Source organism: Sinohyriopsis cumingii, chromosome 15, assembly GCF_028554795.1.
Source record: "Sinohyriopsis cumingii isolate HCF-2022 chromosome 15, ASM2855479v2, whole genome shotgun sequence".
In the NCBI taxonomy this organism is placed as follows: domain Eukaryota; kingdom Metazoa; phylum Mollusca; class Bivalvia; order Unionida; family Unionidae; genus Sinohyriopsis; species Sinohyriopsis cumingii.
Window position 1 is genome coordinate 36,907,685 of NC_142975.1, and position 14,034 is coordinate 36,921,718.

The window sequence follows — 14,034 nt, forward strand, 5'->3', positions numbered from 1 at the left end:
AATGGTAGACATCTCTATAAACTGTCACACTGCAGATATCGTAGTGTGATAACTGAAAAATTGTTAAAGATACATTAAAATTCCAAATCACACACACTCAGCCACTGAATTCTGCCATTGTAAATATCAGCACAGCTAACTGATCAACACATTTTCCCACAAAGCAGGTGGCTGAAGCAGGACTGGCAGGTCTTTGAATTTTGACGCACACCTATTACATGTATATGGGACTCATGCCTCATGATTTTCTGCATCCCAAATAAAAATTGGCGGCCTAATGCACATGATTAAGCATTTGCGAGACCTCTGTGTAGTCACCTAATCTCATGAGTGGATGTTATAGTTTTCTCCTTTTTAGTGATAGAAATGTGAACCTTTCAGCACACAACAGCTGTTCAATTCAAAATGTTCTAGCATACCTGTCACTTGGATATTGCCAACCAATCTAACAGTGTTACAAACATAATCATAATCTGGCCATCCTATGTGGAATACTTCAGACTTTTCGACAGTAAATTTCTGTCAGCAAATAATAACAAATGGCCAAAGAATTAGCATCAATAAGAACCATTTTGACAATAGGTCAGCCATGACAAATAACCGATACTTCAGTGTCTGATTATGCTACAATACTCTCAGTAACCAAAACTTGAAATGGATGCTGCCAACTTTATAACACACCTGATTCATGCAAGTATCTTTCTCAAGTACTGCTATCCTGTGAAAACAATGTAGCACACCAAACACACTCAAACAGCATCTATTTCTTTCTCTCAAAGGCTGTGATTTTTCTCTCAAAATACTCAAACCAACTGTTTCAATCAGACAAGATTCAGACCTAATGCCGAAAATTACAAATTGACCAAAATGGATGTGCCACACAGGAATACGAGATTGGATGAAAATCCATCCAATAAAATCTTTACAACACTTCCATATTTATACATGATTTTTGGGGGGATGGATGATACCCTGCGGCTGCCCCATATTCCCTTGCCCCAATTCTGGCCAAAAGCATGAAAGCTGGTATGAAGTAACTTAATTTGTGAACTTTAATTCCCAACATGCAGTCTCATTAAAATAGTGATCTACTTACAGGAAGTCACTGACGAAGGTTTAATTATAACAATATTTTCCTTCATACCCTTTCTTTAAAAACAGCATACACTGTATCTAACTACCCTGTCTGCTCAAGATGTACATGGCAAGTCTGCCATTTTGAAGCTTGATAATGCATGAATTGCTCTCTATCGTCACTAAACAAGTTGAAAACAGACATTACATAAATCCACAGTGAAAATTATTATAAGTATCTGAGAAACTACGCATAATAATGGCCATTTAATGATCATTTTAGTATTTTAATTTGTAAATGAGGTAAAACATTTTGAATGTCTCTTACAGTGATACTTATCAACAGTGGCTGAATGTGCAAATGGCATACAAATATGAGCAAGGAATCAATAAGTGACATTTCCAATCAGGCTACAGTTGATCACGTTGTATTGATTGGGAGAAAGAGAGTAGGTGTTATCAATAGTTCTCTGACAGAAACGTGTTTTTGTAGTTGAGTGTGAAGACTGATGAGCACTGCACTGCACCAAATTTTGTAAACAAATTCTTTGGTATTGCAAAGAAAGAGTGATCTACCCTAAAACATAGCAATCTACAGTAATGAACAGAAACACACTGTAATGGATATTAATGTACAGTAATGGCGATAAACATACAGCAAAAGAAATTAACTCATTAACCCCTGGCGCTGCATTTACATGTCAGCAGGTAGTAGCCTACTGCTGAGCTCTGTAGCATCATGGTCATGTAGGATACATTAAAGTGGGTGGTATTATAGAAAGGTTGACAGATGTAGTTCTACAATGATACCAAATAATCTGAAGTTCTAGTTGCACTACAAAATACAGATAGAAAAAAAAGAATTTTTGGGCCCATTTTTTTTCCACCCTAATTTTGCCTACACATGTTGTTGGAATCCGATTTTATGTCCAAATTTTAAACTTTTTGGCTTCAGATCTAAAGCAGACTAGTCTGAACTGTACACAAACAGGTGAACCTTTGCAACAAGTAAAATAAGATGGGCATCTGGAATAAAGAGTGGTCTTGATTTGAAAATGATGGGCCTGCTAAGCACAAAAAAAAAAGGACTCCAACTTTACCGTTCTGCATATATGCAAGTGAAACACCCAATGAAAACTGATGTTTCTAACACAACTAGGCATTAGGTTAACAGGAAATCTCTTGGAAGTTGATGCATTAGGATGTATGCAGAAATAGCATAATAATGTGTTTCCAACTCAAATTTCAGACGAAACGACAAAAACCTCCAAAGTAACAGGAAATGAATCATTTTGCACGTACCATTGATTATTAGTTTTGTTGGAAAATTAAAATTATAGGTTTTGGTTTTGTTGGTCATCCCTTGACATTAATATGATATATGATTGTGCAGTTGAGGTACAATAATAGACCACCACTTGAATATACAGCAAGGTAGCATATGTTGCAGTGTTAAGTACATGTATATTTAATTTGTTAGTTTTATTTTGCTCATGACTATTTGTTATGTATAATTGTATTTTAAACTTGACTTGTTCCAGAATCAAATTCATTGTGTACCTGACCAGTAGCTCTTTTTTTTTTCGAAACAAATAAAACATAGTTAATATTTCTCTGTGAGGGTGGTTTAAGCACACCTTACCCTTGATAACTCGCGCACATCGGGGTCCACAAACATAGACCGTACTATAAGCGAGGTGCGAGTTACAGAAGGACCTCCACAAACTGAAAACAAATCGCTTTGACATCAAGAAAACCGAGGGGTGGGGGGGGTGGGGGGCAGAGCGGCGATAATAATTTTTAATAGTGCGCTTTTTCTAATGAAGTTGTTCGTTATTCTGTTTAAATAACATTTCTTTTCTCAAAATATCCAACATATGAAAGATCATTATAACTGGTTTGAACAACTATCACGTGTACGCGAAAAATATGTGTATTACGTCATTGCTTTTTGTTTTCTTGACGAGTCTGGTTCCCCAATGGTGTTTAATAGTATCTTGCCAAAGTGGTAGTCCATAATTTGGGAACTAGACTAACTATTGATACACCACCAAACAACATTCCTTTTTTTCAAAAACACGCGACATTTATTTCGTGACATGTCTACATCGAAACTCAATTTTTTATTGTTCAGTTAGTACAATGTTAATGTCGTGATTTCAGTGGAAGTAATAATGAAATTTCTTATCATCCCTGAGGATATCTCTAAATGCCAGTTCAAGAATTCTCTGAACCTCGCTTGCCCACAATGGTCCGTATCTGTGAAATCAAGCTCGTTATTTTAAGAAGTATTCATTTTGCTTGGCTGACTTGTTATCTTTGATCACAGTTATGAAAGAGTCGGTTAACTTAAGGTAGTTTCTGTTACATACACAATAATGTTTATTACAGTGTTCAATTGATCAAATGAAGTGAGTTCACCCGACATACGACCGAGGCCACTAGATTTTAGGTTAGTCCGATTTTTATGACTTTTAACTTTTCTTTTATTCCACCTCCTTTTTTATTCAAAAGACATAATTAACATGATAATACAAAGGAGGCCAGCTTTTAATTCAGTGCAACAATACAACAAATACTTCACAATTTAGTTATCAAAACACAGTTGGCACTTAATTAGGTTCTCAGAGAAATGCTCGCGGACATAGTTGTTACAGTAGATTGACACATTTTACGTTTAATTACAAGAGGACACATTGCATTTATGATGATTACACTTAAAAGGAACTAAAAGATCGAACTAGAACACAAATTTCAATTGATACAAATTTTATTTAATTTGTATTTATTTATTAAGTACTGCTTTCACTCAGTGTAAGTGACATTTTCATTGACCGAAATTTCCTTACATATTGTTAATTGCAGTGTACTAGGAATTGTCGTTTGGAAAGAAAATGTAAAAAAAACTATCAGCTAATTTTAAATTTGATATTTCATAGTGTTGATTAAAAGTTCCAGGTCCTATATACTGTTTTCAGCGATAAAACGAGCGATACATAAAAGTTTCCGTTACCAATTTGATCGCGATTTTCTTCAAGTTCAACAAATAGGGATAAAGTTTTGGGATATTTTCAGGTTTAAAAAATGGGATCCATGTCTGACACCACGTTATAAGTGGGTTCGCGAGTTATCAGGGTACGAGTTATCAAGGGAGTGGTGTATTATGAATGGAAGTAAACGTGTTTATCTTGATCTGGGTCTAGGACACTGGAATTCCCTCATCAGGAACCTGTTGTACCTGATGTTTCCCATGTTCTTTCTTATCATTTTAGTAACAGATTTTATCTTGTTTACTACATACAATAGTCTAGAAATTAACTATTGACACTGATCCTTATTCTTCTTTTGTATCTTGGCTTTTATATAAATTTGTTTATCTGAGACATAATTTTTGCACTTCACATCAAAGGCAGAATCAGTCTTATTGTTATGTTCAGTATTTCATTTGGGTGTAATTATTTATTCCAATTAATATTCACTGAAAATACAAAGTGCTCATCTATAATATTCTTTGGACTGGAACATTAATCTGGAATTAAAATAATTTCAGACAAGGACATCATGGACTATATTAATGTGTTTGTGTGTTTTTGGATTGTCAATGCGAGTTAAATCACTATAGCACATTTCAGCATCAACTTCTGTAACTACTTCAACATCATTTATGGAGTTGAAAAATGCATATTCAACAGCGATGCTGCCACAGATATTGACGAAATTTAATATTGGAACCATCCTGTCTTATTTTCTGGAAACTAGGGCAGATTTCAAACCCATATAAGAGAGTAGCTTTGAGCTGTTTACATCTGGACATGTTCATGTAAGGAAACGGTGTTGAAGTAAATTTAATCCTGACAATCAAAGAGCAAGTTGTTCAAACTATTTCTGTGCATCCAAAACGTCACTATAATAAAATGTATTTCATATGAGTTTATCAGATTTGTTTTTGAAAGCCTGTGGATAATTTACAAATAAATTTCAATCATTTAATTAATTTTATTTCTGAAATATTTATAAACAATGGACGCCATTTTGTTATGTACATGTACCCAACAGTGTTTGATTGGCTGAAATATAAAATAACTCGGGAGGTTATTCGGATAATTACGGAGCAACTCGGTTAAATTCGGTATGAAATGGGCTATGCTGTCTGCAGTATGTTAGTTTATAGTGATGTCCAGCATGTGGCATCATGCTCCACCCAGTCACATTATCTTGACACTAGGCCAATCAGTCCTAACACTAACCTATTAATGCTGAGATCCAAGTGAGGCAGCTAGTACCATTTTGTAAAAGTCTTTGGTATGACTCTGCTGGGGTTTGAACATGCAATCTCCCACATGGATTATATAATTGTGAATCATCAAAAAGCCTGCTGGTATGTCTCCAAGTTCCAGGCCACTACATGCACATCGACACATTCAGTGTTGGATCTCATTTCAAACACAAATGGAATTTAATTAGAACTTTACTCATTGGGACTGGTGTTAGAACTTTTTTGGACTATTCAGGATTCAATTCACCATAAACTAAGTTCCTTTTAAATTTTCACTTTGTCATGAATTCAGAACAATCCCAAAGTAATATTTTTTGTCTGAAAACAATCAAAAAGCACTTTTTAATTCCAATTAATAATTTTTTTAAATAATACCTCTAAAATTCTATCTGAATACAATTAAAAGTGATTTGACTAGAATGATGTTAAATTAGGTATAAATAATTCTATGGAATATAAACATATACAAAAAAGACACAATAAGATGAACAGGATGCAGATTGTTTTCCCATTAAATCCATAAACAAGTTCCTTCTAGAACATTCCAAAGGTAGACACTGAACTAAACTATCAAGAACCAACTCACTGATAACTTAAAGCAAGAAAAAAGCAGGTAGGCTTTCTAAAATCTTCAATGGTTAAAAGGCAATGTCAACAATCTACAATCATGGACAAATATTAAACATGCAATAATGATATTCATATTAATGTCAACAGTTAAGCATACAATATGTATGTAACAATCTGACGAAAGTGTAATCTACTAGTTTTAATTGGTTATGCAAAATAAAATAATGATGGCTATAAAACTATCAATTATGTTTAATTACATGTAGCTGGTCCTAAAATATAAATTGACAAAAACTCAGACAATTAAACTTCAAAAGTCTCTTAAATAGAAACAGAATTAAATGAATATATAAAATTCTTGGACTACACTGTTATATGTCATTGTTATTTGATACCACAGAATATTATATCAGTTCTGTATATGTGTTCCAGGAATGTACACAAACGTTAGCATATATATTAGGGGTATCCAACATATAGCCTGCTGGCTGGACACAGCACACCAGACTTGGTAGTCTGGCCTGCAGACCAGGTCTCTTGTTAGTGTCAAATTGTATGCTTATCATAGTTCATGATATGTATGGCTCCATTAAAGTCCATTTATATCAAATCTGGCCCACCATAGCAAACAAGTTTGACAAACCTGATATATGAAGTAACGTCAATAAAGGAACAACAACAACAAAAGGAAACTTTAAAAAAAAAAAAATGTTTTATTTTATTGTAGCAATTTTCCCCTGCATTTCAAGTCAACTGTTTTCATAAGCATTCCCAACAATGAGATGGTCCAGTTATGAAAAGACTGATCAGGTAACAAGATGGGTCATGTGGTACCAGTGTACATACAGACTGAAGGAGAACCAATTCGGGATTCTGATGCGTATCGTTCTGAGTCAGAGCATAAACCTTGCAGAAAAGCTAGATCGTTAATACAGTCATGAGGTATTTAATCTCATAAATAAGCAATGGGTGAAATGCCAGAGAAGGTTTACCATGACTAGCAATACCAAAGTTGGTAATAGGAAATAATTATCTCTCTCTGGAAAGCCTGATTATGAACAGCAAGATGGAAGGGAAACCAACGCTGTAAATATCTTCTTACACACACTCTTGTACACATTATATAATGTATAATGCAACAACATCTATTATCTCCATTGTGTTTGTACATAATGCCTATTTTTCATTAATGAAATTCTAGATGCATTACTGCATTTCCTCTCCATTACTCAGGGATCGTGCTGGGTTTCGCCAATGTCACAAATTGTGATTTCTTTCCCATACTGGTGACAAAATATACCATATGGCAATCTTTCTTGCGACAAAAAGTTTTGGCTGTTAAAAATAATATATACTATACACTGTAATACAGTCTTGGGGTTTGGAATTGAGAAATTCAAAGGCACCATGACAGGAAAAGCAGCAAACTTGAATATAAAATTGTACTGGTATCTATTGCTGTATAAACAGATCCATTGTTCATACTGACAAACCACCCTAACAAGGCATTGTTATACCATAATCTGCTTATGCTTGTGTGATGACTGGCCTTAGTACACTGTGCTGTAATATAACCCAAATAGTCATTCTATTTGACTAGCTACAATCTACCTGACAATGGCAGTTTTGCTGAAACTTCAAAGAAAACTGATTACCATTGGAGCATCAATTGTTCTGTATATATACTAAGCAAATGAAAAATATTGTCTCCATCAATATTTTACAATTATTTAATATTGCTACAGCAATAACAAACATTTGTTTGTCCTTCAAAGAGGGCCATTAGCGGCAGCTTCAATAACACATGAACTATCATCAAAGCAAGCCAAAGATCTCTGATCAAAGAAAATCGGCAACAAACTTAAATAAAGCATTATTTCATTTTTCGTTGTGATTGGAACATATTTATTGTGCCATGAAGGTTTCCTGTTTGTAACAAAAAGTTCATGCTAATGATTGTACCAATGACGGTTTATAACCCAAATTAAAGTTCCAATATTACGAAACAATATATAACTCGCCAATGAGTTAAATGAAGTTGGGATATTTTGCAAAAATGTTAAACTTTTTAATTTGTTCACGTTTTCATTTCCCTACGAATAGCCTCATCCCCTTGGTACATCAGCATCACGGTAGTCATCTCTGGCTGACCAAAACTGAGGTTAATTTAAGTGTTTGTACATGTACATATAGCATATAAACAATTATACAGCCACATGCTACTAGGATAATAAATATCAGAGTGAATTGTTTTGGTAAACGTTTGTTGACCATTTTTATATATAATCGTTTTAGTTGTTTTCTAACGGGATTTGACTGATAGTGATACATTTTTACATATGCATTTATATTATATAACACATGGAGTATACTACATAAGCATGTCAGTATACAAGTGCATTTCTGACTAGTTGTCTTCATTTAATCAAAATCTTCATTTTTTTTCTCTGCCTAAATCCTAGTTTCTGATGACAGGTCATCTCAGAGTTGTACAAATTTCACTTGTATGAGAAATTTAAATTTATTTTCAACCCCACCCCCTTTATCTAAACATCTACTTATGTCAACAATATTACCTTGGTCCAGAGGGTGTCAAGATAAATGGATAGTACTGTATTATGAAAATGGTGACATTTGTTAAAATTAGTGACAAAATATTGAGGTTGTCGGTTTTTTGGCAAAAACATTTTTTTAAAGCCAATGCCATTTCTGTTACTGATGCTCAACTTTTTAAATCAAACCACATGAAAAAATAAAATGGGAATAAGATCTCCAAATCGGAGATAGAAATAAATATATGAATATAAGTATGCTTAGATTCATGACTATACATTTCTTTTATATTTGTTGACATGTGTGTGTGCAATTAGGATTTTAACGTAGTTTTCACAATTTTTCAGTCATATCGTTACAATGTCTGCTGTGTGGCAGTTTATAGTGATGTCTAGCACTGGGGCATCATGTGACAGACATGTAGCATAATTTCCCCACCCAGTCACATTATCCTGACACCTGGTCAACCAGTCCTAACACTAACCTATTAATGGTGAATGCCTAGCGAGGCAGCTGTTAGTACCATTTTTGTAAGTCTGTGGTATGACTCGGCCGGTGTTCTAACCCACGACCTCCCACTTCAGAGGCAGACACTGTAACCACTACGTCACCAGAGCTATTTGTTGACATAGTATTGTGAGTATAGTATACTTTAATGTACATTTAAATTGCAGTTTCATTACTTTACACCAGTGACATCAATTTTCATATCAATGTCAATAGATAAACAACTGTACAAAATGAATTAATATTTACTCCATTACTTCAATTTCTTTTAAATTACTGTATTTCATCTAAATTGCTATCCTTAGGGAGCCAGACAAAATGGCTCAAATCAGTGATCCTATTTCTGTAGTGATATTGTAGGACAATAAAACATACTGTAAAAGAACCATGCTACAAAAGACCACCTGTCCCCAGGGATCAGATACTCCCTCTAACAGATTTAATGATTAGGCCCCATATAGTGTTGTGACTTGTAATGAGAGGCCACCTATTTTTAGAGACCAATGGAGTTTTTCTTATGAAGAGTGGCAAAAGGGGTGGTATTTCATGGCAGGTTCCACTGCAATGTATGTCGAGCATTTCATGCCTTAGTACTGCAACCCCTTAGCAGTGCCGGATTAAACCATGTGGAGACCCTTAGGCAGTCGAAATCTTGGCCTCCCCCCACCTCGCAAATAATCTCCTAATACGTTTTATTACTATTATCTTCATCCGTTCTCGTTTACCTCTAAGCCACAAGGGCTCGTATCATTGCTTACATTTGCCCTGTCATACATGTACTATAAAATTACTACAAGGAAGGACACTTCTCTCCTTTCTCGCACAACCCGTTTAAGAATAAACGCCGTCATACTACCTTCTCATTGGTCAAAGGAAAATAAGTTATAAATAAATGCAGGACGTCATTTTCTTTTAACCAATGAGAGGACAGTGTTCTATTCAACAGGATCAAACTTGCATATTAAACAGGCAGGATCACGGCCATGTCGAGCAGTATCATGGGGAAATGGTTTGGCATTCCATAAAAGTATGATAGTAAGCCAAACTCTGGATATGTATACAAAGTCGATTGCCTGAGCTTAACATCGGTACCAAATTTATTATGCTACGCAAAATGTAGCTTGAAATAACATCATTTATTTTTAAATGGGTCACGCGAGAAAGGAGATAAGTGTCCTCCTATGTACTTTGTAGTTGTAGTTATTATATAGTACATGTATGACAGGTCAATTGTAGGCAACAATACAAGACCCTGTGCCCTATGCCAGTACCTACTCGGCCTATTTGGTAATCCATCACTGCCCCTTAGCACTAAAATTATACCACCATGTCAGCCAATTCTGCACAACAATACGTCATTTCTGTAAACATTGGATCACGTGCTATTTTGGGTCAAAAATCCATTTTGTATCCAGAAAGAACAATCGTATATTAATTAAGAAAAGTGATATTCATAAAGTGTCCAAAAATATCCCACATTTCGACTTGAAATGCACATAAAAATGTGATTTTTAAATGGCAACTTTAAGATCCACTCCATGACCTTCTTGAACCTGTAAACCAGAAAATTTGATTTACTATTCATCTTTTAGAATAATACAAATAAATACATTATATAAAAGATGAAAATGTGTACCTTGAAACAAAACTGTATTTTAATCCAAGTTTCCAATTTTGCAAGAAGTTGTCCCACACGTACAAAATCGTCTGCTACCCAATGTGTCTACTTGCCGCTAGAACATAAATTACCAACAAATACCTTGGCGTATAGTCTGTTTCTAAATTCTGTAGAAATGTCTCCCCATCAACAAGACATTGTAATCACATTACATCCTATTCACTGTTGTTTCTCTTCCACGTAATAGCTTATTTTTCATAAAATGTTGAACTTTTTTACAAGAGCAGTTTAGTTTGCTTAGTAACTCTTGCCATTTATTGGCATTTTTACGTTGAATTTTGTCAAACTAGCTTTAAACCTGACCTAATTACTCGACTGAACTGCTGACAGAAACAGCCCAAAGTAATATTTTTCATTTCTGTAGCCCAAATGGATAAACATGACATCGTTTCAAAGCTATGCGCAGAATAGGCCGACATATCGCGAGTCAGAAAAACAGGGGGATGGTATCCTCTGTGTCCAAAATTAATATTATTTTGAATAAAATATTCTCGTGACCATTGCATCTTTTCAAATGGTAAGCATTGCTGTATTTTATTTTTGTAAATCGCTCAAATTCCGAATGTGTTTTGCTTCAATATTGGAAACGAAAACCTTAGGTGTGCAGAAATGCCCGACAGCAGTGTACCTACCCCACCCCCCAAGTCTCCCTCCTAACAACCGTACTAATACAAAGACGTATCACCTGATATTTTTGTTTTCGTAGCACCAAACCATAAATAACAAGTGAGACGTGTTACACTGACTGAGAGAGCAAGTACATCGTCTGTACAAAAGTCAAATAAACATGGGAGAAATTTTGGATAATGATCAAAACGTCAATTGTTATTCCTTGTGCATCATTAAATAAACTGATTGTAGAGCCCAAGTTATCCTGACATAGCCACGTGGGGCTGCCTTTACGTTGATAATATTCCTTAATCATAACAGTACATTAACTTTAAGCCTCTTCTCTTGTAGGCCAAGTGAACTATGGTATTGTACAACGTGATTATATACGGTCTTAATAACTGACAAGCGTTCTAACCTAATGTGTTTACCTGATGTACTTGATGTATATCCAGCAGCACAAATAATTAACAAACTTGTATATATCTGATACATCGCCACTGTTTAACCAAATTGGCGAGATATCACCTATATGTTTTCTCTTTGTAAGTCTACCACTTAGTAGTCCACCGTTCTACAATCTGACAATATGGCTGACAGTTGTGTTGAATATGCTAATAATTAGTGACGCAAATAGTTCCGGTGTATAGTTGGTCACAGTCAGGCTAGTTTATGGGGGAATTACCCCGGAATTTCTTAAACGTTTACACGAACTTAAATCACAACAGTTGTATTGGACAACTTTAGACAATGGAACATAGTTCGTATGCAATTTTATTTGATGGATTTGTGGGGAATCATTTGCCCATGAATATATAAACGAAGAAGTGAAACTATAGCACTAAAGTTCCTGTCGTTTACAAGGAATGTACTGTTTCACTTTATGCTGTAAAACTCAAAATCCATCCGTATCTATTAACTTTTAAGTGGTAACTGAAATTAAAATTGGTATCTATGACAGAATTTTCAAAATAAAATGAGAAAGATTTGACTGATACAGTAAAGGGAACTATTTCGCTTCTAGATTGTACACTGTACGCAAGGTAGAACTCGTTAATATTTTTAAAAACAATTTTGACGTATTCGATCAGTGCCTTCAGTCATCGCACTTAGTATTAAAATATAAAATTTAAAAATGCGGCAGCTGACAACCCATGTGCGGAAAGAAGCAGCGCAAGATCAACACAGATAGAAGTTGAACTATTATTTAGCTATACATTATTTAAAATTAATTCCTGTTGGTATAAATTTCGTATATCACTTAACTGCTATCGTATTTAGAAGAAAAAGGCAACATTTTACATGACATTTATCTTTTAGTAATTTGGCGTGTAATGAAGCATCTTGTATATGGTGCTACCGATATTTTGGTGAGAATATGAAGTGTATAAACTGAGTTATTAGTACAAACCATGTTCGCTGTCTAAACATGGCACAGGCTAGAGTTAATATCTTACACATGGTTACTGTGACCAGAGAGAAGACCTGGCATCTTTAATCGGCACAGGCGTTAGATAGCGCAACTTCCCACCCGGGTGTTACAGCTTTTTCCTAGACCAGAGGAACCGCGAGAGAACGGGATGTGTTCTAAATCCGTTCCCACGTGGACAGACAGCGAGAAGGACATTGTCCGCTAAGTTTGATTTGATCGAATCAAAGCGACATCCAGTAGGAATTTAGACGGAGGGTATGATAACAATTTCAATCCGAATTATAACTTCTAACTAGCAACCGAAAACTTAGTTCTCCTGGGAAGATTGCTGAGCAAATATGATTACTCCATGAAAACCACTCGTAATTTGGCAGGAAAACTTATAGAGAGATTCTAAGGAAAGAAAAAGCTTCGTAAAGCTTTTTGGGGGACAGAACTTCCGGTTCAGTTAAGTCCCGAGTCTCTAAGAGGGGAGACGGAAGGAACACTAGCAGAGCAGTCGGAGTCGAGAAGTCTAGCCCGTGAAGAGAGTCAAGGAGGAGGATGAAAAGGAGTCGAGGAGGAGAAAGTGGAGAAGGAGGAGGAGTATGAATTAGGAGAAAGTCGAGAGGAACATGAGAAGGAACTGAAGGAATAGGAGAGAAGAATACACAGATAAGTATAATACAAGGACAGGTGTAAATCTATCTCACACTACAAATCAAATGATGCAATAGGCTATCACAGTATCGAGCGGAAGGAGAGTACTTTGGAAATTTTAATCATTTGATTATTGAATTATCATTAAATTGTTCTTAGTTGAATTTCACTTTTTTTGTATATTCAATCATTTAATTGTCGGCATTGCTGACTGGGGGCTGGGGACTTTACATCTAACTTTCACTAATTTGACTTCCAACCAAAACCGAGCCTGGATGGGACTTCAATAATAATTTAAATAAAATATTGGAAGCACCTCACCCCACACCTACCACCAGTGACGGCATAAGAAATCTCGCCATGCATTACATTGCTAAAAATGTTTGACTATAACTGATGCTCTCTTTCTTTCTTTCGGTAAGATCACTAAAGTCTCTAACGAGAAATTTAACACAGAGGCAATAATTTTTGCTTAAAAATGTCGATATGGCGACAACATGAATTTAACATTAGACCACCATTTTGAGGATTTACAGGGATACGAGGAAATGTAATGTTAAGATTCTATATAGGTTTAACGTTATGGGTCTCTATGGCGACAAACAGAATGTAACGTTATATGTTTAGACTATAGATTTATCATTGTATGCCTGTATGGCAACAATGAAAAGCGTAATGTTAAAACGTTCATAGGTT

The 14,034-nt window shown here is 35.2% G+C and overlaps 1 protein-coding gene across 1 annotated transcript in view; it reads right to left on the reverse strand.

Moving 5' to 3' along the window:
• Positions 1–11,885, reverse strand: part of LOC149781619 (calsyntenin-1-like) — a 108,275-nt gene extending 96,390 nt beyond the window's left edge. The window contains exon 1 of the mRNA XM_089935664.1: positions 11,699–11,885. Within this exon, the coding sequence (XP_089791790.1) occupies positions 11,699–11,762 (64 nt within the window). The 5' untranslated portion in view covers positions 11,763–11,885. The remainder of the gene's footprint in view (positions 1–11,698) is intronic.
• Between the last annotated feature and the right edge of the window lie 2,149 nt (positions 11,886–14,034).